Below are 24,877 nucleotides of genomic sequence, written 5' to 3'. Positions count from 1 at the left end.
GAGGATCCATTTCCTGACCAAATTTACCTAAAAAACATCACAGTATTTACAAATGGGAACTACAGTGATCAAGAGAGTTGCAAATACATGCTGTAACACAGGTTCCAGAAATGCCAAAACACTTTGGAAAATACACCTTTGAATCCATAAATTGCTATCACTTGCCTCTTGCAAAAGCATGTTGTCAGAATATCCCTCAGCTTCTCCGTGTGATGGGTGAGGGGGAGGCAGTATGAATTTCCCCCAGTGTCAGTGGTAACAGTTTGAAGATTTGTTGTCGCATCAGTCCCTTTAAAGAGAAGGGCTTCCTTTAGTTTGGAGAACATAACGTTGAAAATTAACTTCTCAGCACGTTCCATGGATACTCGCCAAGATTTTAGTGAAGACCAGTGATTAAAGCTATTTTTTATCTTACGCTAATTTCTGAGTATTTGAACTTATGTCTGTGCAACAAGATTTTAATGCTATTTCTGCATATGCAGTACGTACCTGAGACCTGGATGTCACAAAACACCTCTTCACCTAAGTACAGACAGAGGCCCATAATCCTTAAAAACAACAGACTCAAAATTTGTCCTCAGCTTTTCATTTACTTCAGAAGGTTTACGCTTGTCTTTCTTACAACAGCCCAAATTCAGACCTTTGCACCCGGGACTGTAGTGGTTTTGGCAAGCAATGGTCTGCAGGGCTGTCAAGAACACAAGGCTCTGAATCCAGTCCCCTGGAGTAACCTTCTCCGGCTCTAGATCCCCTGGAGATGTTTGAAGAGATATTATGTCTTTATGGGAGGGTCAGTAGTTTAATGTGGACAATTTGGTTTTAATTCTTGATGCTAGACATAAAAGGTAAAGAAGAAATTAAGGATGTGTCTTCTGGTACTCATTCTTCCTCCTCTCCCAGATGTCCTGTATGAGCTAATGCTACACTGGTGAAACACCAGTACATGCTGGGAGGGTGACAGCTCAGACAGCCACCCTGGGTGGCTCCACACCAGAGCTCCACAGTGAGCAGGACCTGGCCATCGGGTTAGTCCATCCCTTGTACTACTGGTACAGAGATAATGGGATGGAGAAATGTCTGAAGTTCAAGCTGATTTTGAGAAAAACTGAGAAAAAAAAAAAATATACCAGAAAAATTAAAACAAAACCAAGGTAACAATAGGCATTCTTAATTTGCAGAACCTTTTCCTTTGTCTTTGATATAGCTGTAGAGAAGCTAAAAGAACACTTTTCAGAAAAAGCTGATTTCAGCCATTAACTCTTCCATTAACTATGGAGATAAGAAGTACTGTCAGAGTCTAGAGTGAATCCACGAGATGAACTGCAATGAGCTCCATGTATTACAGACTATCTATGACTTCATTTATAAGTGGTCTAAAATATTCTTTCTCTAGATACAGACATACAGAAACTGTGAATCTATAAAAGTACCTGATCTTGTAAATGCAACATAAAGCAGATCTATACATCCAGTCAGAGGTCAGATCCCCTACAAGGAGAAATAAAGTCTTAGTTGTGGCATGCCAATCACTCCGACATTATAATGCTTAGAAAAGGTCAGCTAGTTAATTGGGTATAGACAGGCAAGATAAGTATTAGTGTGTGCTTTCCTCTTGGCTGTTCCTGATTTTTTAGTTTCATTCACAACATTTGTAAGGATATTTGCTTGGTTTTAAATTTTGTAGGCAGAAATGTTCTACACAGACACCATAGAACCATTGAATCATAGAAACATTTAGGTTGGAAAAGACCTTCAAGACTGAGTTCAACTGTTAGCCCAGCACTGCCAAGTCCACCACTAAACCATGTCCCTAAGTGCCACATCTACACATCTTTTAAACACCTCCAGGGATCATGGCTCAACCACTTCCCTGGGCAGCCTGTTCCAATGTTTCACAACCCTTTGGGTGAAGAAATTTTTCCTGATATCCAATCTAAACCTCCCCTGGTACAACTTGAGGCCATTTCCCTATGTGCTATTGCTCATTACTTGGGAGAAGAGACTGACACCTTGCTAAACCTCCTTTCAGGTAGCTGTAGAGAGCAATAAAGTCTCTCCAAGCCTCCTTTTCTCCAGGCTAAACAACCCAAGGGTTGTTTACAGGCATACCCCAAGGTATGCATGTGATGTAACACCGGAACTGAAGCCCAGTTGACGTCACTAAAGCCAGGATTTCACACCAGAACAGGCTATTGCAGATGAAGAATTAAGATCAATCTCAGAAATAAAGGTGCGTGTTCCAACAGAAACATCTCGAGCCCTGTAACCGGCAGATCAGGCACCCTGAGCTGGCTGGAAGCATGCAGAGAATCAGCGCTGTACACAGGCAAGATAAGCCTTTTAGACTTTTGTACTAATCAGCAGAGGTTCTGTAGGAAGGGAAGAAAAGGCGGAGAAATTAAAAACTGAATTAGGTTTCTGCAGGACATGTAAAACTGCTGCCTCTTTCACTTTCTTTTTACAAAGAAAGACCGAATGAACATAAAAATGTATGTTGATTTTGGAAATAGTAACTCTTAAATACCATTGTTAGGAAAAAAAATATTTTCCAGGAGAAGTTACATGAGTAATGGAAGGAGAAGGCAACTCCTTTTACTGGCCATATATTTTCCCATTAGCTCCAAAACAAATCTCTGTCTAATTTTCTCACAGTAGAATTATAGATGTGAATTAAAACTCCCCCAAGATCAAGGAGGCCATCAACATAATTCAAATATCTTTTCCAAGGTCACCCAATCCCAGCTACACTGCTGATACATAATAATGTATTCTGCCACTAGTTTTGACCGGTACACAAAAAGATGGCCATGCAGTATTTTTAGGGATCAGAATGCAACACATAATATATTTGGAATAATTTAAAATTAAAACATGTAGAAAAAGAGAAGATACGAAGTGTGGCTTGCAGACCGGCTTACTCCTCTGCTCTGCCTGACTCCAACAGGAGCAGTCCAGGTGGCCAGAGCTATAATTATCCTCCCATGAAAACTGCAATTTGGAGTTGAAAGGCACCTCTGAAATTTGGCAATGCTCCAGAAGCTTAGACTTTCTTAATGTTGCTTAACATTTCATAAATCCCCCCCCAAAACACCTGTATAAGGTGCTTAAAATGTCATTACCACCTGTAATTAAATGCAGAATCCAATTACCGTAGATAGCAAATCAGGTTGGTGCTTACCATTAGTATATATTGACCATGCTGCTTATAAAAAAAAAAAAATACTAGTAAAGCACACATAGAAGGATGTTATATGTAGATTGCATGAAGCTCTAAAGAGCAATTACTAGATAAAAGGTAATGAGGAATAATAAGGACAAATTAGTTTCGATGAGGTAATGACACTCAAAGTTTAAATTTCTATGTGGAAAGTTCTGGAAAAAAAATCCAACAAAAAAAAAAATCTAAGAGAGCAAAAATGATGGTGAGAAGGTGAGAAGTTAACGCTTACTGAGCACGCTTACGATATCCTATTTTCATATCAATCAACTTCAGTAGCGTTACTAAGAAGTTCTGCGAATACCAGCTGCTTTTCCAGAGCAGTGAACCACAACCACACAGGTCCCTCAGACCCACCTGCAGCAGCAGCTACATGAATTGCACTCTGTTACCGTTAGAATGATTATACAGACCTCTCTGAATTTATCGTACTGCTCTGGGCTGAGACTTGTTCATGTGCTCTAATTAAATAATATTAATTAAAGCACCAATTATTTAAAAAAAAAAATATACTGAGCAAAGTATGGGGTCAATTATTACTGTTCCTCAGGTGGGGTCTCCCAAATGAAGATGTCTCTCCCCTATGGAAGAATAAACTCAGAGCTTTAATCAGGCCAGTCATGCAAGTTGAGGATGAAACATGTATTATAGATATCCCCTCAGTTATATAACTGTATTTTATTTTTAAGCTTAATTCACATTTTCAAGGACAAAACATGAGGGAGCAATTTAAAAAAAAAAAAAAAAAAAAGATCTAAATTGTTTCAAGATCCTCAGATGAAAGGGAACCGTGTATTTCAGTTCTCTACATCAAACATCTGCTTTGAAGGTGTTGTATGGGAACATACTGGCTTTGAAATAGATATGTTTCTCCCACTTCTATCAATTCAGTGGTCTTTACATTCCAGATCATGGTGCCATAATGATTATTTAAGGGCTGTTATTCCGTCAATTAAATGGATACTTTTTGGCACATGCAATATGTGTTTTGCCCGCATGATCCATCAGGACAGCACAGACAGAGCCGTTAGGGTGTACTGGGTCAATAGAAGCTCTCCATGTGAGAATTGGACCATACAAGATAAAAAGTGCATACTAGACTTTTGAAAGAAAAAACAGTTAATTTCTTAAACCACCAGCAGTCTACAAAGAAACATACCCTCACTGTACGTGAGTCTACTGCCTCTGTCTCTGTGATGAGCCTGTGGCCTTCCAGGGAGATTTACACTGTATAAGGGCCTCAGAAATAGAGTTACCTGGAATCATGGAATTTCTCTCTGATCCTCTTCACAGGAATTAATCAGGTTTTCTTTTTTTTTTTTTTTTTTTTAATTAGGAAACAAAGAAATAACACAACCAAGCTTTTTGCTAATGAAACAAAACACTTCACATGATAACGAGGATGCAATACACTTTAATAATTAATTGTATCAATTTTTTCAAAACTGGATTTCCAAGGAAGAGTCAACCATGCTTGTGAAAACAGCAAGCACATATTTACTACTCTTAAACTTTTCTGGCTAAAACAGAGTGCTATTACTATATATATATATATATATATATATACTATATATATATATATATATAAAAATATTCAAGGGCATTATTCTTTAAAAAGCCTTTTTCTTTTCAAATAGTAAGTCATTGGGCTTTATTCTCCTCTTCATTATAATAATTCCACTGACTCTGGTGAACATAGTATTAACAAAGTCACAGTACTATTACTTCAGTGAAGTTTATATTATCAAGAAAAAATAAGGTTTCTTTTCACAAATGTTCTTTTTCCTTTTTTTTTTTCTCATATTAATTATTGCATTTTCCATTCCACAATGTTGAATTTTCCTATCTAACCACCTGAGGGAGTTTTGAAAATTTCCTGTACTTATGCCCCCCACGTTCCCTCGAGTACGTGCTTGTTCACTTGACAACTGATGGACAGAAAGTGAGGCAGTGTTATTGTATAATAGTTTAGAAGTTAACTCAGCTGTTTCTATTAAGAACATTTTTCTTCAGCAATAATTTCTGTAAAGCAGGGAGCAGTTCATGCAGTTCTCTGTATACTATTGCAACATAAACCACACTATAATAGGCTGCTTTCATTCTACTGGGATTGCATTCTTTACATAGATCTTAAAGGTATTAAGAATATATTCTTATTTCCTTCAAACTGACATTAAAGAAGTTTCACTGAGATACCAATACTTTGTAAAATAAGTTCTATGTAACTTGAAAATGAAAACCTTCCTTTTGAGACCTATTATCTCCATTTAATATCAAATCTTTCCTCAGCTTACTGGATATTGGAAAATAGATCAAGAAAAAATATGAAAATACATATTATGCAATTCAAGATATTATTGTTTTCAGTTATTCATCTTTTTCTTAGTTAAACGAATTTATTATTTAATACTGAATGCAAACTGGGGAAAAAAAAAATCTTTTAAATGTTTATTTACAAAACACACTGTTCCTTTCTCCTGGACATCTATAGAGGAGAGGTCCTCATCTGAGTGAGCTATGAATCCTAATAATAATCACATGTTATATGAATAAAATTATTCTACAGTGTCTACAGATCTGGGCCATAAAAATTTACACCAGTATAGTCTTTTCAGGATAAAAACAATGGTGACATTAGTGGTCATAATTACAAGAGGCATAATGAGTAAATATCAAAGCTTTGAGATTACTTATCAAAACATAGATTTTAAAATATCACTGTCATGTTTTTAGAATAAATGCAGAGCTCCAACCACAAAAATTTTAGTAAGAAATACAAAATTCACAAAAGAAACATAGTTACAAATCAAAAGAAGAAAAAAGATTGTGAACCTAACCTACCATTGATGCATCCTGACTGATACCTATGTACTCTGTTTTATATTGATGGAGACACATTTTTCCCAGTCACATAAAACATGTTTGTGGGTAATTCTCAGGGATTGACATACTTCATGCTAGTTTTGAAGCTTTTCTTCTTTTTCATATAGCAATTTTAGTTTACTTTTTGATGGTGAAGATGTAATGAACATGCATCTGAAAAGGCAAACATCAATACCAGCCTTAATCTACTGTTTTAACTCCCAGTTCTTTCCATTCAAAGCACAGACCTGGCTGAGTGGGAAAAGGGCTATTAGCCTGATAGTTACAAAGTCAATAGAAACCGAATTTTAAAAGGATATCAAATCCTCATGATAAGGGACATGGAAGGTTGCATGCTCAGTGATCCATACTATTCCCTGCAAATCAGATCAGGGAGATTAGTCTTTTGGTGATTAGTTTATTTGCTTTAATGCAAAGCAGTGAAAGCAGTTCAGTGCAACATGTAGCTAAACTAAACCATTTTCTGAAGTATATAGAATTAAATGCCAGAAAAGTTTACAAAATTATATGTCTGATTTAAACTGACCAAAGCCAGACACTCCAGATGCATACCTATAATGTCTTTACATCAGGTTGTTTGCAGGCACTGCAGGAAATTTCAGCCTCAAATCTTGTTAAATACAAAACAAAACAAAAAGCCCTGAACAAACAACCTCCTCCCCAAATACTCACACACATACACACATGATAAATGACAAATTCATGACAGTTTATGAGCTATAGAATTAAAACCCGCAAAACATTAAAAGGTCTGATTTAAACTGACCCAAGCCAAAAATTCAGAGCAATCCTATAACACCTTTATATCATGCTTTATGTTGTGTAAAGAACCCACAGTCTACCAGTGGAGAATGTTCAAACAACTGTGAATAAAACCTAAGTGTAACAACCAGTAATTCAGGAATTGAAAATAAAATTACTAAAAACAGCCAACTGGATACTAGTGTGGACATAAGGACCATGAGGAAGCCCATCAGCATCCTGATGCCCAAATCCTTTTGAGTGGCATCACTGCAGTCATTCACGGGGAGCCACAGGGTCCTGCCAGGGGTTCTACCCTGAAGTGCCTTCGAGGGACCGAAGCTGAGACCTGCTTTCATATGCCAGTAAGTGCCATGAATGCACAACCAGAGCTGACATTTCACCACCCACCAGGGCCATCTATTAGAAAAGAGGCAATATTCTATAGTTAACAGTATTCTTCTCTTCCTTTCTATTGCTAAAGTAAATTGCTAGCAAGCCTTTCAAAAATAGAAGGATCAGATAAGCATAAAATGTCATAGTGAGAGTTCTAAAGCAAAAATAATCTACCATATTGTTGCAGCACATGGATGCTTTCAGTGTGAAATTGAGCCAGTCCATTTCTCGCATGCAGTGAGTACTTGCAAAACACTTTTCTCATACTCTCTCAGTGCTCAGTTCTACAATCCATACCAGGTATCCGAGACCCTCAAAGCTGAAAACCAGATTCACTCCATGTCAGCTAAAGATCATAGGTCTTTTGAGAACCGGTTTTGTGAGCAGCGACAAATACAGTCTTCATTAGAAACCAGGGAGGTCACAGATGCACAAAATGCCTGGCAAACAGCATATAGATGCTGATGCTTTTTCTTAGGGAGGATTTTCAAATGAGCTTTGGGTTACAGATAGCATGACTTCCAGAATAATGCATTCAGTAATTGTCTATATGATTGCCATAATAGCCCTACATACAAAAGAAAGAATTACAATATTTGTGCAGGCATTTGAAAGGAGGCAAATTCCGATGTGCTCTGCCCAAGCTGTGAGATAACTAATAACCTTAGAGCTGCAATAGCTGGATGTCCACAGCCATGGCAGCAAGCTCTGGCACAGGAACCTGCTTAACCAGCCCTATGATGTCAAGGGTAGGGCATCTGCACGGTGTGGGCAATTTTCTTTTGTACTTCAGCAAAGCTGTGACCATACCCAGCACTTATGATCTAGCTCCTGATTTGTTTTTCATGACTTAGGTTGCTTATTTATCATCCTGATCAAGAAAAGCAGGGCAGTCCATTTCCTTCTCTTTATTTGAACAAAATTCTTGCCAGTTTTAATTTCAGGTCTGCTGCTCCAGCCCAAAGTTTCATGTGTAGCTTTCACAGAATCACAGAATCATCTAGGTTGGAAAAGACCCTGGAGATCATCTTGTCCATAACCGTTCGCCTAGCACAGTTCCCACCTACAGCATATCCTTAAGCTCTAAATCAACCCTGCTCTTGAATCCCTCCAGGGATGGGGACTCCTCCACCTCCCTGGGCAGCCCATTCCAACGCCCAACAACCTGTTCTGTAAAGAAATGCTTTCTAATATCTAGTCTGAACTTTCCCGGGTGCAACTTGAGGCTTTCAAACACTGCAGAAGAATGTTTATTTGTAGTAGGATACTTTTCTAATCAAAAGTGGAAACCCAACATGAACCATACCTACCTGTCAGTAAGACTTCAGTAAGTGTGGTTTTGCAAGATTCTTGATTTTGTGTCAACTGCCTCCAGTTTACTTCTATATCTGTGCATACTTATTATGTACATAATACACTACAACTAATATCAATAAAACCAATTGTGTATTTATACAGGAAGGGCTTAAGTCTATTATGTAGCCTATGCTTCACGTCAGGTTAGACTCATATAAATGCCTACAGGAAGAAACCGCGCTGTCAGCACTGCAGCAGCTCTGAACTTACCGCTCTTTCCTGCAAATTCCTGCTGGGGGTAAAGCAGAGGAACTGGGAGGGTCCCTGCCTCTCTCTCAAGTCACAATGCTAGCACTGCAAACCAAACAGGATGGATCCCTTACTTTTTGTTTAATCACCCGGGGTCTGGAGCCTTTTAGATGCAATCTTCAACTCCAGAATTCTCTCTCCTCTTTATTTCAAGACAGTTTCATTAAGACCCAAGGGTTTTTAACTTTTTTGCCCAACATCTCCTGCTATTCATCAGTGCTCTACCAGATGCATTTCAGGGGTGTTTATTTGGTGTGCATGCAGACCAGGCATTAGAAATACATCAGAGTGCCCAGCCAGTGGATGTCAACACACAGTTCTTTAAATCCTCCTCGATAACGTAACTGCACCCTGTCGCCCATCTAAGCCCCAGGCACTACCCTGAGCTTCAGTTTTTTAATCTACCACTAAGAGTCAAAGTACATTTTGACCTATAGGCCATAGAGAGAAAAGAAGGTCCTGTCCTGGATTTTGTTATATTTTAGCATTCACACTCATGAACATTCATTATTAATGTTCAAAGAGATCATGTTTTCACAAGCTTGTTCCATGCACTGCCTGATTTCCCACAGATTTCTCTCCTACCTCTAACATACCCCTGGACAGACACCAGCCATCCATCCCAGGCCTCCCTGACCTCTGCTTTCTCTGGGTATCTGCACTTTGACCCTTACTCTCGCCTTTGTGATATTTCCCAGCTCTTTCCTTTGCTCCTGTCTCTCTCCCCTCCAGTCTTCCGCTGAACTACTTGCAGCTGTCTTCCTAAGGTTTTTCAGGCTCTCCAATATTTCCTTCTCACGTCTCCACCGCTCTGGCCCGTGAGTGTATGCTGTGCACTGGCTTATTAACTACCCACCCACTAACACAGGGAGCAATGAACAACGGCCAAACCTTGATTGTGTTTCCCCCAGCAAGAGCAGGATCTGCATGGGTGAGTACCCAGCTACAGACTGTCACGAGACTTTTCCAGAGTTAATGTCATTGAGATTTCACCTTCTATGTTTGGCTGAAACTGGATAATCTATGATAAAACTAGAAGACAGAGGGAAAGACGGACAGAAAACCAGATTAAAACAAATGCCTAAAATTCCTACGCTCATTAAATGTGATACCTCATTAAAAAAAAACAAACACACACACACAAAAAAAACAAACAAAAAAAACCAACAAACAAACAAACAAAAAAAACCACAACAAACAGTTATATAAAAATAATGACCATATTCAAAAATTATGTACTGCCTATACTAAGTTCTAAGGTCTGAACTCTAGTATCCATTTGTTTAAAAAGGAGCCATTATAATTACTTTCATTTTCCATCAGACTTTCTCCCTCTTCTTACTCTCCTCCCAACATCCCCTATGAAAGGCCTTGGTAAAAATCTGCACGGGAACTCCACAAGCTCCTCAGTATCACATTTCATCTGGCCACAAAAAAAGGAATAGAGCATTAAATTAAATATGGTTTCCCACACAACCGTGATGTGTATCCCTCCCTTTACAGAGCTCCCAGTTGAAGATGGCTTGACACAGCCAGCTCAGGCAACAGAAAAAAGCCCACTTGAACATCAGCTCAGTCCCTCCTTCTTCTCCACCTTTATCAAACTACACAAAACACAAGGCACATTTTTCTTCCATGAACCTTTCACCCCTTTCACCAGAAAAAGAAATTTCATTTTCATCCTGATTAACTCACAACATGGCAAATCTTGAGAGAAGAGATCCAAAGCCTATATGGCAACATATTTCCTCCAGATTTAGATCAGTTTCAAGATGTTGTACGAAAGTGTGTACAGAATGGTTTGAGACAAATAAATACAAAATGCTGTGCTGATATCCTAAGTCATTTCAAAAAGCGTTGAGACTGGATAATCTTGCCCTGGCCCTGACACAGTGGTGTCACGGTAGTGTCAGGATGCTCATAAAAATGTAAGGAAACCCTTGGGGAAGCACGCGGGGCTCATCAACAAGCAACCAGCGTGAGACTGCCTTCCTGGGAGAGGAACAGCTGCAGGAGCACACTCCGTGCCTCACCCCTTCCCAGGCTATGAGATCTTACCTCACCCACAGAAGCCTCAAAATCTGCAAAGATAATGGAAATGTTAATGTAGTCTGAGCTACCTCAGTACTAGTGGGGCTAACTATTAAAATCTCATGAAAAACATAATGAAGCTTTTTAAAAAAAAAATAAAATTATGCACTAACCACAGAAGAAGGCAATTTATCAAACCCGATCACTACATCTGACTAATAGTTTTGTACATTACAGGAATCTACAACTAACTGATGAGTGCTGACAAGCTGTAAACCATTTCTCTTCTTGTAAATATTGCACAGAGTCCAACAGTGCTGCTAATACTGCTGCAATAAAATCAATAAAATAAAAGAAAAAGCTAAAAGCATTTCAGAAGTACAGAAAGAGTATTTTCACTATTTTTCACATTTATGTTGTTTTCCTTCCTTCCTCTGGAAAAAAAATGCGAGTCATGCAGTTATAGGCTGCAATCTGGTGGGATCGCAGTGTTTAAACTGTATTCATCCTAGTTACAGCTTAAATGGCAGAGTCCTAAAGGAGCAGTGAAGTACTGGGGAAGGTTGTCATCCCAGCTCAGGGCATTTGGCCCCCTGAATCAGAGCTAAACCGATATACTATTAAAATATTAGGTACCACAGAGCTTCTGTTTTAGATAAGCTACAGCTCAAAGAAAATTGATGGGCAATACTGTTTTGCCAGAGCAGTGGTGATGGGGCAGGGAAGAGGAAAAGCTAAACAGCCTCTCCCCATCATGTAACAGGGAAATCAGCTTGCACTGCACTGTGCTGGTGCATGGGGTAGCTCCAAGGGCTCCTGATTATGCCCCTGCTGTTAAGTATTGCTCAGGAAACAAGAAGCAAATTTTCTGCTTTGTGTTGTTACCATAGTGGCTTCTCCCAACCGTTAGAACTACAAATATTATCAACAAAAATACGAAACCATGAAGCTGACTGCTGCTGTCAACATAGGATATTAGAGACCTTCTGAGTGTTGTGCTATCCAAGTGCCAATGCAAATATCTGCCCAGTTATATTTTTTTTTTTCTAGAGATGTGAATTCTGCCATGAACCTGCATTTTTACTCTTTAAAATAACCCCAATATGAAGCAATGAGCAATTTTAAATGGTGAATACCTAAAGTAGAACAGAACACAAATGAAACTTTACCTGATAATCATAAAACATTTTAAAAACAGTAATGGGTGAAATTCAGCCTTGTAAGGAGGGCAGCACAGGCTGTACATCACTTAAGCTCTACTTAAGGCCTCAAAATAGGATTTAAGTGAAACTTAGCTGGTGCATGACATTCGTGCTGACACTGTGCAGAGCTGAGTGCCACCCATTAATGACTTAACCCTCGCAAGAAAGCATTCCTTTGAGGATCATTACTTTTATTGGCCCATAGCTTTTGAAAAAAAAAAAGACTCTTTTGCACTGCTGTTTCACATTATGAGGAGCCTGGTGGCATGGTTGTCTTCAGCTATTTCTACTTCTCATTCTCATGCTTCTCTATGCTGTGGCATGACACCCTGTCCTCTCAGCTGTGCCCCCGTCCTGTTACCTGGGTCAGCAGAAGTATTACCACTGGTGACCTTGTAACACGAAGCCACAGGTTCGGTTAATTGATTCCATGAGCCGTATAACGCCCACTGAGATTTCTTGCAGTCCTGAGTGCATGGGGCAATTATTCATTGGAGATTTGCTGCTTCCCATTTTGACAACTGCTGCTCCCCATTTTGACAACTGCTGCTCCTCTTTTCAAGAGAAATTCACAGGGAGGGAAGGAAGACCCCAAGGAAAAGAATTAAACAACAGGAACAACAACAACAAAATCTCTCATAAACCAAAACAGAGCCGCATGTAAGTGCTACTCTCTAAAGCTTTATATCTATCTCACCCTTTCAGAGCAAGCTTTGGAAATCACAGGCTTAGAGAACGGGGGTCTCTGCAATGTCCGTGCCTCGGACTGCACCAGGATCCGGGTGTTCGGCCTTGGCTTCAAAGAGTCACCCAACCTGCACTGCGAGATCACCAGATTAATTGTAAGCAACTTCCCAAGGGCTTGTAAAGTATTAATGATACACTCAAAATTTGACTTGTTTATTTTAAAGTCTTTTATCCTGAACTGTGTTGAGCACCATCATCTCTCACTACCACAGTGGGGTGCAAATACCTTCAAACCCTGTTGTCAATATGTTTGCTATGAGTGAGGGGAGCTGAAGAAGCTTTGTCCTTTCCAGGACTGGTTCCTTGGAAATGCACTGCTATGCGATCCCACTAATTTTCTCTGTGGGGTTTTGTTTAACTCTTCTTTGGTTCAGCTGCACTGTAGTCTGGTGAAGCCTGAAATCACAATATTATTTCCCATTTTGTGCATCTGGAATTGGTACGCTTGGTTGTTTTCCTAAACACATTTGAATGCTAAGTTTTGTGGTTAAATATAAGGCTTCCTCATCGTAGTTACAGAGGCTCTTATTTGAATTTTCTTAGTCACAGTTCGATACCAAATCAGAAGTTTTAATGAGTATTAAACTCATCTCTTGCTAACACTATAATTTTATTATAAACAACTATACACAGGCAATGTTAGGTCTGAATTATTTGGTGTATCAGCATACTCAGATATGAAGTGTGCATACTGAGATATGAAGTGTTTGATTCATCTCATAAATCCACCTCATAAAAGACGTTCAGCCTGATTCCCATTCAGTGCTAACATGCTAATGAGGCACAGCTGAGATTTGCCTACCATGCCCGCCCAGGGCTCTGCAGGCTCTTAACAAGCACTGATGTCTTGTGCAGCTGATCTAGATAAGTAGCTGACATGGCCTTCAAGGAGCAACAAGCTGGCTGCTGAGCTCCAGGAGCAAAGCTGCTCTACCACCTTATCCTAGCTCATCCCAGCTGCTTACCCCAAGCACAGACCACAGCACTTCCTAAATCAGTAGACCACTTGCATGCATAGACGAGCATGGCTTGCTCTATACTGTGTCTATAGCAACAGCATAATTTCTTTTAAATAAGCCATCTGGAAATGCCTTATATTATTAATTAGAAATATAAACATATGTTGACAACTGGAATTTCTTTATATGAGCCTTCAGTTTCTGCACTCTCCTTCTGTTTTACTGTAGCATCTCAATGGTGAATGGATATCAAGAGAACAGGAAACCACAAAAGCAGATTTTCTCAGCTCTGAGGCTGTTGACTGCCAGATTCCTCTCCTAAACATTACAGAGACAGAGGCTGTGCACTTTGTGGCTGGTGATGAGCCGTTCGCAAGATGGCAAGTGAAAGTAGGAATTTCTTATATTTCTAAGAAATTATTTAGGAGAAAATCTGTTATCACGGTAAATTAAAATGCAAAGCAAATATGATTCCCTTCAGAAATGAAAATGCACATAGAAATACTTATATTAGTGTCATGTAGGGGGGAAAAGAACTCCACCAACCAAAACAATATGAGTTTAAAATAGGTGTCTTTGTAGGCAATCCAAAAGTGCAAATTACAATCACTTACCCAAGTAATCACCTGAGATTGATGCAGTTGTACTAATCAATAGTTCATCATTAGTATTTCATTTCTGGAAACCCCAGCTCAAACTCCTGATTAGGCAGCAAGTATAGATTAGGCAGCTTTGACTCCCTGTTTGCAAGGCTGATGTTTGCTCAGTGCAGGAGCAGAGCATTGGCTGGCTCCTGGGCAGCAGGTGAGGGCTGGCATGGTCATGATCTTGTCTTGAATGACTGCGGGAAGAAACAGGTGCACTATCTACTCATATTGGGTTCTCTGCTTCAATTTTAGCCCCTTTTATTCACAAAATGACACCTACTTTCTAAATGTTTCCAGGAAATCAGTGCCTTGCTGACCCTGTGCTTGCTACCCTTGGTCTCACCCTCAGCCTGGATCGTTATTTTCTGCAGATTGGTTGGTTTTATAAGACTGAGATCATTTAAAGTCTCTATAACTGAGAAAAATATATTGCCATTGTAGGAAGACTGCAGATGTGCTTTGAAAATTGCAGCATGTAGAAATGAAATGCGTAAAACACTCACTTCACTGTGGTGTTACTGCCTGTCCTGCACCCCACAGCTCTCTGTACCCCAGACTGGGGACATGTGCTGCCATGTGGCTTTGGGGAAACAGAAATATGTTTGGCAGTGCACGCTTTCTATCCAGTCATTTATTTTAAACAGAGAGGGATTTGTGTTTGAAGAGATTAGTGTAAGATCTCTGTGGGAGCAGAACCTGACCGTTGGCTGCTGGGGTGGACCTTGGACCTTCCTCCTGGAGAAGGTGCTGTCAGAGTGGGCAGTCACCGAGGCTGAACCAGGATGGCAGCTCCCTTTCTTAGGGCTCCAAAATTTCTCAAAAGAGATACTGAACTCTGCCAACTGTGAGATGAAATGCTGCCTCGTGATGGAAGGATCTGAGAGGGAGACATCCTTGAGTTTCTTGGCCCAAAAGGACAGCTAACATTTTTTGCACATTCTGCACAAATGTTTCTCCAGTGTAACTTGGATAGCTTCCTCGCAGCTCAGGTGTATTACAACATGGTTTGCTTTCAAGTGCTGCCTTTCAGCCCTCAGGAGGTCTGTACAACTTTTCTCATTTCTTCCCCTCAAAACAGATATAGAATGTCTCTTTCCTTGCACTTAAGTTCAAGAAAACCTCTGCACCTGTGAGCCTTCTGCCCTTTTCCTCTCCTTCAAACCCTGCAGAAAAACCAGGTTGATGGCTATGCAGTGAATGCACAATTAAATCATCTCAGTCCTCATGCGAATCCTAGTTCTCCTGTGGATCTTTTTGCTGATGGAATTGGGAAGGCAGAGCTCAGCGCTCAGTTTCAAAGGCAGCTGGCCTTACACAGTGCCACAGAGAACAAAATGATGAAGCTTTTCAAGATAAAAAATGATTTGAAACTAATTCCACAGATGTTCAAAAAATCTGTGCTCCGGAAAATTCCTGATAAGACGTACTGCAACATTGATCTTCTGTGTTATGCTAATAGATACTTTTTAAAATGTAGGTAAAAGATTTTTCAGAACAAAACCTCAAAACAATCCTTTCTGGAAATATCACTGTTCAACATTTTCAGAATCTCTCCCCCAGATCAAGTTACAGAGGAATCAGCAAAGTTTCATATAAGCTTTTTTCACTACCAATGTTGGGGGAATGGGGGCTTGACAATATATTCTCAGTGCTCTATCATTTTATCTGTTCTTGTATTCATCTTTCAGATTTTGCTCATTCTTTCCATGACATGCTGCTGAAGGTAGATAGCAAAGTACATGGAGCTTTTGGTATAATTAGTTTAGATATCAAAATACAAACTCTTACATGAGCAGCAGATGACTTGGCCTGTCCACACAGATGCCTGGGTGAAGAGGTGAAAGAGCCTGACAGGCACTTACCCACTTTGGGGAAGCAGGTCTCTCACTTATCCTCAATTAATAATCATCACCTGTATTTGCAGAAAAAAATATTTGTTAAAAAGTCACGGAGGCAGAAACCAAATTTAAATTCAGCAAGTTTTTACAGCTTTCATTTTTCATTTACAAACATTTGTACAAGTCAAATTGTATGTAGATTGAGTGATACAAATAGCCAAGATTGTTTCGTGATGAATGAAATACTTCAGGCAGAAGTGACAGACTTCTTGATTGTCCTGACTGCTTACCCAGAAGAAGAAACTCTTTCTTTGCAGATGATATGTATGTCCAAGCAATCAAGGCACAACTCTGACCGTGTGTTTGACTTTTAAGGGCCAACGGAATTTGAAGAGAGGTTTGCTCAGCTTAGGTCTCATTGAAGTATTTGTTCCACATCACTAAGGTAACTAATGGAAAAACAATTAAAATAGTGATAAAACAATCCAATTCTAAACAGACATCAAAATGGATGTTTATAATAGAAAGTAGAAAAAAAAAAAAAAAAAAAGACTAAAAAAATCAAGGCTTGCATTTCACTCACAATGCTCACTTCAGATAGAACAATTAGTGTAATTTTATAGCTTTTTATATCTTTCCCTGTCTACCCATTTTTTCACCCATTATTAGTGAACTGGTATTGAGACAACACTGGCTGCTCTGGTAAAGGAATGAAATGAAATGTAAATTGCATTAGGAATAATATATTCTTAATGGAAATCTTGCTATCAATAAGCACTGTCTTTCAGAGAAAAGCAGGTCTTGAGGGGGGTTGCCTGTTTTATTTTTTCTCTTCTCAAACTGCAGGATAAGTTCTTTATTTCTTTTAGAAGAGTTTTTACCTTCAGTGTAACAAACAATAGTCTAATATCTCAACCGAATATGACGTCCAGGAAAAAATTATGGTTTTCCTTAGAGCATTTCCTTAAAATCCTAAGGGATTTTACTGGACCGATGAATTTTACTGATGTTTTGGACCAATTTAAATTAGTGCAAGAAAGTTGTTTCTCTTCCACAATTTCACATCCATGAATACTGCTTGTTTACCTCTTGTGTTGGTTTCTGCAGAAAAAAATGCTCTTAGCTCGCAGTGCATTTTGAGCTGAGAACCATCACATGCGATATTGTGGGAGTATTATGTTCCATGAGCTTTCAAATCATTCTTAGTGAACTTATGATAATTGGTGCTTTTCATGAAAACTACTGAAGTAATTTTTACTATCAGTACTTCTTTGTTCGATTTAACATACATTCTTTCTATGAACAGAAATAGTTTATTAATTGATCAAAAAACTTTATACTCTTGATGTTGTAGAAGTCCCTTGTAAAGGAGCTGAGGATGTTTCAGCTTTGGAGTCACAGGACAGATGGAGGAGGGCTTGGGTGTTGGTTTTATACCAAGAGGACAGAGGGGTACCTGACCGAGTCAAAGCAAAGGCCTTGTTAGATCTGCTAAACAGCAGCTTTAGTTTGACTGTGAGAACCCAAAAGTTTAAAAAATATCTGACAGAAAGGGCTTTGCTTTCCTGCTGGTGTTCATCAGTGTTTACAGCATGGCTTCCAGGAGTGTTTCGGGGTGATCTTTAACATTCTCACCTCTCAAGAACTATTACAACGCTTCCTCAAAAGCCAACCCTTTCCACACCAGTCTGGTATCTTTTAATTTTTATTGTAGAAAATTTAAAATACAAACTTATTTAACCCTTTCCTATTGTGTAAGCATTCATTTATGGAAAATGCTCAATTAAGGCTCTTTCAATTACCTACATGTACAGGAAATTGTGAGCTGGGACAGGAGGTGACCATTCTAAAGTACCTTGCTATGGAAATGGGAATGTTGCTCTCTGATATTATCCACCCTAGCACTTTTTTAAGGTTAATTTAAAATAACCATGTAATATGCGGGGTTTTTTTGGGGTGGGTTGGTTTGTGGTTTTTTTTTTTTTGTTTGGTTGTTTGTTTGTTTTTTTTTTATCCCAAGGAGTTTACTTACTGATTTGCCATTAGTAAGAAAGTGGTCCTGAACTTCAGCCAAAAATCTTAATTTCCCCTGAAAGACACCCTTGTAGTACTTGAGTACAGTTTCCATAAAGGTATTGAAAAAACACACTCAGGAAAAACCTAACAGCAATCAGAAAATTTGAATGCCAGCTGAGCCAAAAGATCTTTTGGTTATTAATGAATAGTTTCCAGTTTGGAGCATTAAGCAATTTGTTAGCTTGCAGTAAAGCCACTCACAAGTGGTTTAATTTATCTTACTGGCAAGCATCCAGTTCAAGGGGGCAACAGTATATGCTCCAAAATGAGCTGACAGTCTCCATATGGAACATTATTACTTATAAGGATGATTTTTGTATCATTTAGATCACTAACGATGGCTTCCAGTACAGTAATTCCAGAGTGCTGACCCTGTACGATGCAGTCTGCCAGGCCTGCCAATTCCATCCAAACGGACTTTGTAAATTAAAGGTAATTTAAAGATCGTAAAGGTTTAATATGGATCATTCATCTCTTCCTTAGCCCTCTCCCTCCCTTCGATGTACTGTTTGTAATAACTGCTTTAGAAAAGGAAAATCTATTTCGTAGGTCAGCTGCACAGCCTAACACTTTTCTCTCTTTCAGTTTCCTGTCATGATTTTTTTTTTTCTTTTTTTGTATTTACATGGGGTAGAGCGTGCTTTATGATGGACCTTTCTCAGACAGACACTTCCAGAAAGACCATGGCTGACAATATTTATACTTTGCAGCTGTTAATGGAAGTAACTAAGACTGACGGGTGTCTGCTGAAAGGCAGCTTAACTTCACCCTTGAAGTGTCTCTGCTCTTTTACCTCTGCTAGCCTCTTTGGTGAGGGCACTGTAACTGTAAGGTATATAATTCCTACATCCATTTCTACAGTAGCAAAAAGTATACTAAGATGCATGTTATACGGCTTTTGTCATGTGAAACCACCCTTGAGGGAACATAAAACATTCTTGCTTACATTAAACACTGCTAAGTACGAACATATAGCACTTTGACAGTCTCAAAACTGTAAGCAAAAGTCTCATGTTGCATTTTAAACTGCCAACATGCTAAGAACTGCCTGGAGAGCACTATAACCCTCTGTTTTCCTGTGGACTGATTAGTGTAACATCCCCAATTCATTAAAAAAGAGCTTCCCTGCTCTTATTTTCTAGAGAGCTGTGTTAGACAAATTTTATTTTTTTATTGGGGCTTCACTGAAACTTTTGGAGGATATTGGGTGGGATATTTGAATGTGCTCAAACTGCTTTCCTACCCTAAGTATGAATGAATGAGACCACCAGTCTTCATTTTTATACAATGAAGATTAAGGTAAATCTTAACTAACGTGCCTCACTGTTCTCATTAACACAAATAAGAAAATATAGTTTTCAAACTTGCACTGATTGCAAGAACATACCAGTTACCAAAATAAAATTAAAGTTCACTTTTTTTTTCAAACAAATCAGTGAATAGAAATTACTTTATAGGCCCAAATGAGGACATAACCACTTAAACTTCAGATTAAAATAATTCTGTCAGAACCATCCCAACTAAAGCTAGGTTGGGATTTTTTGTCAAAGACTTTCCTTATTCTTACATTTTTGAAACTTAGAAATATGTATGTTTTCTCAATATGCTGGTGTTCTCTAGGGATTATAATAATTTCTATCCTAAAATGCTTCAAGGGCCTATTTGAACTAGACTTCCAATTTCATCAGACCACATTCTAATTACCCCTCTTATAACATTACTTTGTAATCACTAAATTGCTTTCAGAAAAAGGTGTTTCAATTAGGGGACATTTTATATCAGGCCATTTCACATTCTGTGTTCTTCTTTTATGGACCTCATTCTGTACCACACTATCACATCAGAATAAAGCATCTTTTTCATTAGAACATCAAACCCTTGAAAACAACAATGTAATAAAATCTAATTAACATCCAGATTTTAATGTTGAAGATCTGTCACGTTCTATCATGTCAGGGGAATTACGAGAGTACTTTTTGTTTCCCTACCTTACTCATTACTCTTAAAGTGGTATTATTTAAAATATTGACTACTATACTTTGCAAAATAAGTTTGAGAAACTAATAAAGCAGCAGGTAGAAACCGCAAGGCCAGTATCCAAAGAAAGAAAAAACAAAATTTTCTTTGGTCCTGGTAGCATCTCCCTCCTGTTGTCCCACTGTAGCAGTGACATCCCCTGTGTTCCCATGCTTTTCTGAGAATCTGCAATGTCAGGTAAACTCCCATCTGCAGGTGTGCCCCAACACAGGCTACAAGCAGAAGGCATAACCGCCACAGGACCTTCCTATGGCATAGATGTTTAATTACATCTGTTAATTATATCCCTGTGTTTGCTGCTCAGAGAACCCAAGTGTCTCCAGGCCATGTGGAAGCCACAGGACGTCCCTGGCCCTGGTGGCCACCCTAACTAGGAGAGGACCAGGTCAGCCTCAAAGGCTCCTGTGCCCATAGTGCACCACATGAACTTCTGCTGGGAAGTTCTGCCCGACCTAGGCTCCATCCAGGAGGTCAGCTGTTGCTTACAACTGTCTCATGGAAGCCTAAAATCTAATGCACTTCTTTATTCTCCTTTTATATCATTGTTTTTTCATATTTTTATGAAGCACCTCCAGAAATCATTAAGTTAGCAGAAGAGGATTCCAAAATTTCAAATGGAGCTTTTATCCAGTCTCAGTTTTTGTTAGTCTCATGAAGCTCACTTTGGAGCATTACCTAATAATCATCATATCAGTAGTCAGAGCTGGGAATAATGATCAAGTATGGAAATGAAAAAAAAAAAAAAAAAAAAAAACATATCTGACAAGCAACATCATATGTTGCCTAAGATAAAACATTCAAAGTTACAAGGATCAAAAACTGAAACAGGAAAACTTACATATCTTGTTTTCTCCATGTCAGGGAGAAGGTACCAGTATTTAAATTGATACTATTTTATTGTTCCTAGAGACAAGTGAGTTTGTGCTTATCTCCAGAAATTATTAACTGCTAATTTCTTGCCTTTCTTATTTCTTTTTACCTTGCCTCTACCTCCTATCCATTTTTATTTCCTTTTTTTGGCAGGAAAATACCTGTAATATAGATGGACTTTGCTATGGTGAAGGAGAGTCAAGCCCTACCAGTCCTTGTCTTCTCTGTGAACCTGACATTTCTAAGTTCACCTGGTCTATTAATGAAAGTAAGACAGCTTTTTCTAAGATTTAGAAGCACTTGTCAGGGAATTTATGACCCAGTCTATGAAATACATTGTTCATTTGTCTAACATGAATCTGTTCTGCATAGTGCACATGGACAGTTTGCAGTGGAAATAATGGGGTGCACCAGAAATGCAGACTGACCAGAAGTGAACAGCACTCCACTGCATGCAATATGTATCTGGGCATATATCTTGTTCTGGCTGAAAAAACAAAATAACACCTGAAAATGAAATTTTGGTATACCAGTGCCCCATGCAGTGCCCAAGTCTGTCAGCTAAATGTGACAGACCCTGAATACCTCTGTCATCATCTCTCAGGTACAGATCTTTAAGGGAACAATTGTGGGGGGAAATACTGGTTTTAAAACGCTAGTGTATATTTTGGGTATCTGGAAGAATTGTTTCCTTTCCCTGAGCCAAATTCTATGAAATGCCACACGAAAGACCTTGGCTTGGCAGGGAGTCTAAGTGACAGGGATCAGGCACTCATTACCTTCATTGCTGCAGAACCCAAAGGCTCATTCTGCCACCCGTCGTGGCAGGGATGATGGAGAGGGCTGACTTTTGAAGCACCTCCTGAATCCTGAGGACTTAATCATAGCTTTTCCATGGCTACATCCCCAGTGTAAACAGCAACCATTACTTACCACATGCTTTACAGATAATCCATGTTTCTAGCAGCATTATCCTCACAGCGCATCTCCCTGCTTACATGAGCACATTTGCATCTGGTCGATATAAAGATTATATTACCGCTTTTATGTAAATTCAGATGTTGGTTCTAAAAAGAGCTTTTCTGTACTTTTAGGTTCTGTAAACACAATTTACAGAAAGGTATGTGAGTGACAGGACCAGTTTGCTTTGTTTGCAGCTTTATATTCCTTTAGGGTGACCTTTAGCAGGACCCTTCTGGAAGGAGAGGAAGATTGCTCTTGTCCTTGGGGAACAGCTGGGGATGCTCAGGGAGAGAGGCTCCTAGAGAGTGCAAGGTATGCCAGCAGAAAGGACAAGAGCTCTATCAGAGTGGCTGGAGTGCACAACTCCAGTGGAGATACAGATGAGGACAGCAATAAGGAGAGACACACTCTTCTCAAAGGTGACAGAAAGGCCCTTGACAAGGACCAGAAAGGACCCAACAGTTTTCAACAATTGCAGAAGTCAAAAGTTGTCTGAAATCAATTTTGGAAGCAAGAACACACTAGGAAGGGAGAGAGCTGTTCATGAGTCCTTTTAGTTACAGGATAGCCACTTTGAATCTCATCTCTTAAAAAATATACATCTCTAGTTTATGTCCTAAAAAATCCAGCTTTTGGAATTTTAAGCTCTCCATCAGAAAAAGTGTAGGCAGATCCATCCCAAGTGTTGGCCAACTAAAAATCCCATTGAATATTACTTGGATAGGTAGTTAAAATGCCTACAAGTAAGCTAGACCAGAAGACGATCATGTACACCTGAAAGCTGTGTTTTTTTCCCCCAGGGATATTGTTTAGTCTAATGAGAGATATTATCTGTGACTCACAAACATTGTCTCCTACTTTCTGTCCTTCCATTGTGTTGCCAAGTGCAGTAGCTTCTCTAGGGATAAGCTGATCCTGACTGTTACATAGACAGGTACATTACTAATACTGAGACATTTGATTTTAAAATTCAGAAAAGGGCTTAAAATAGAAAAACTGCATTTGTTTTGGAATTTATAAAGCTAGAAGTGATTTGGGAAAACTGAAACAGATCATGATTCACTTTTCAATAATTCCAAAATTTAAAAATATTGAAAAGAAAGCGTTTGTCAGACTTGTTTTCAAAATTGTGAAAAACTTTTTAAAAGTTCTGCAATAATTGGGAATGTATATATATATTCACTGAATGGCAAGGAGATCTCTGTGGAATTAGAAACACTCTTATTCACAAAGTACTTTCAGAACATCTGATTTTATGTTATTTTGTGCCTACAACTTCTCATTACCCTCCATCCAGTTAACACCTTTGTGTTTATCTGTAAATGCATACCCAGCATCAATATTTCATTGATTACTTTGGGCACAACTTTTATGGGCTCCATGGTTTAAGTGTTTTGGGAAATAAAAGGTAAATTAATAGATGGAAGCTTTCAAGAGTTATGCCAGGACAATCTGCTGGACAAGCAGTTTAGAAAGCTCTGATAGCACAGCAGCAACGAGTGAAGAAACATATTTAAATAATTGCATGATATGAGACACGTTATGGAAAGCAGAGCTTGATAAAAGGATATGCACCTCAAAAAACTCCTAATGATGACTTCCCACAAGCATAATGCAAGGACACATGCAGTCCTTATATATATGTATATAGAACATATATAGAGTTTATAGTTTTAGAGCATGATTAGAAATTAATCCTTGGTGTTAGAAATGTACTTTAAGTTAAATATGACTATGGTCAAATTATGTTGTGGGAAGATTCCTTTAAATATCCATATATGTCGGTTTGTACTAATTGTTAAAGACAAAAGATGACTTGAGACTGAGGAGGCTTAGAACCTGGAGACAAAATTCCCGACTCCGCACAGAGCTGCTGTCACCTCAGGGTACTCATCCAATCTTACTTTTCTCTGGTTTCTAAATATAAAATGTAGTTCTTTATCTTGTCTTCCTTGCCTCTTTATATTTAAAGTATCTTTAAGGTAGCATTTGTAAATACTGTAAAATAACTTTGTACAATTAGGCTTTTATCTTCATTAAGGAAATACTGAATGTGAACAACAACACTAGAAATAACAATGCCATGGTGACATGATATGCACTACTGTCAGTGGGGATAGAGAACCTCAGCATCACTGAGAGCTCAGTGCATCCTCAGCAAGTTTGCTGATGACACCGAGCTGTATGGTGCTGTCGACATGCTGGAGGGAAGGGATGAGCCATCCAGAGGGACCTGGACAGGCTGGAGAGGTGGGACTGTGCAAACCTCATGGAGTTCCCACAAGGCCAAGGGCAAGGTCCTGCCCATGGGTCGGGGCAATCCCCAGCACAAATCCAGGCTGGGCCGTGAGGGGATTGAGAGCAGCCCCAAGGAGAAGGACTTGGGGGTGTTAGTGGGTGGAAAACTGACTGTGAGCCAGCAATGTGCACTCACAGCCCAGAAAGCCAACTGTGTCCTGGGCTGCACCCAGAGCAGGGTGGGCAGCAGGGGGGGGGGGGGATTCTCTCCCTTTGGGACCCCCAACATCAGGACAGGGACCTGCTCGAGCAGGGCCAGAGGAGGCCACAAAGATGCTCAGGGGGCTGGAACACCCCCTGTGAGGACAGGTTGAGAGAGTTGGGGGGTTCATCTGGGGAAGAGAAGGCTCCGGGGAGACCTTAGAGC

At 39.3% G+C, this 24,877-nt stretch overlaps 1 protein-coding gene across 1 annotated transcript in view; it reads left to right on the top strand.

The window, feature by feature from the left end:
* Positions 1-24,877, top strand: part of LOC113482230 (von Willebrand factor D and EGF domain-containing protein-like) — a 184,612-nt gene that overhangs the window by 87,369 nt on the left and 72,366 nt on the right. Inside the window, exons 13-16 of the mRNA XM_026852691.1 lie at positions 12,781-12,917; positions 14,010-14,171; positions 18,670-18,774; positions 21,403-21,517. Of these exons, the coding sequence (XP_026708492.1) occupies positions 12,781-12,917; positions 14,010-14,171; positions 18,670-18,774; positions 21,403-21,517 (519 nt within the window). The remainder of the gene's footprint in view (positions 1-12,780; positions 12,918-14,009; positions 14,172-18,669; positions 18,775-21,402; positions 21,518-24,877) is intronic.

The sequence above is a fragment of the Athene cunicularia genome (genome assembly GCF_003259725.1).
Source record: "Athene cunicularia isolate RWA chromosome 7 unlocalized genomic scaffold, athCun1 chr7_part1, whole genome shotgun sequence".
In the NCBI taxonomy this organism is placed as follows: Eukaryota; Metazoa; Chordata; class Aves; order Strigiformes; family Strigidae; genus Athene; species Athene cunicularia.
This window is presented reverse-complemented; position numbering and strand designations above follow the sequence as displayed.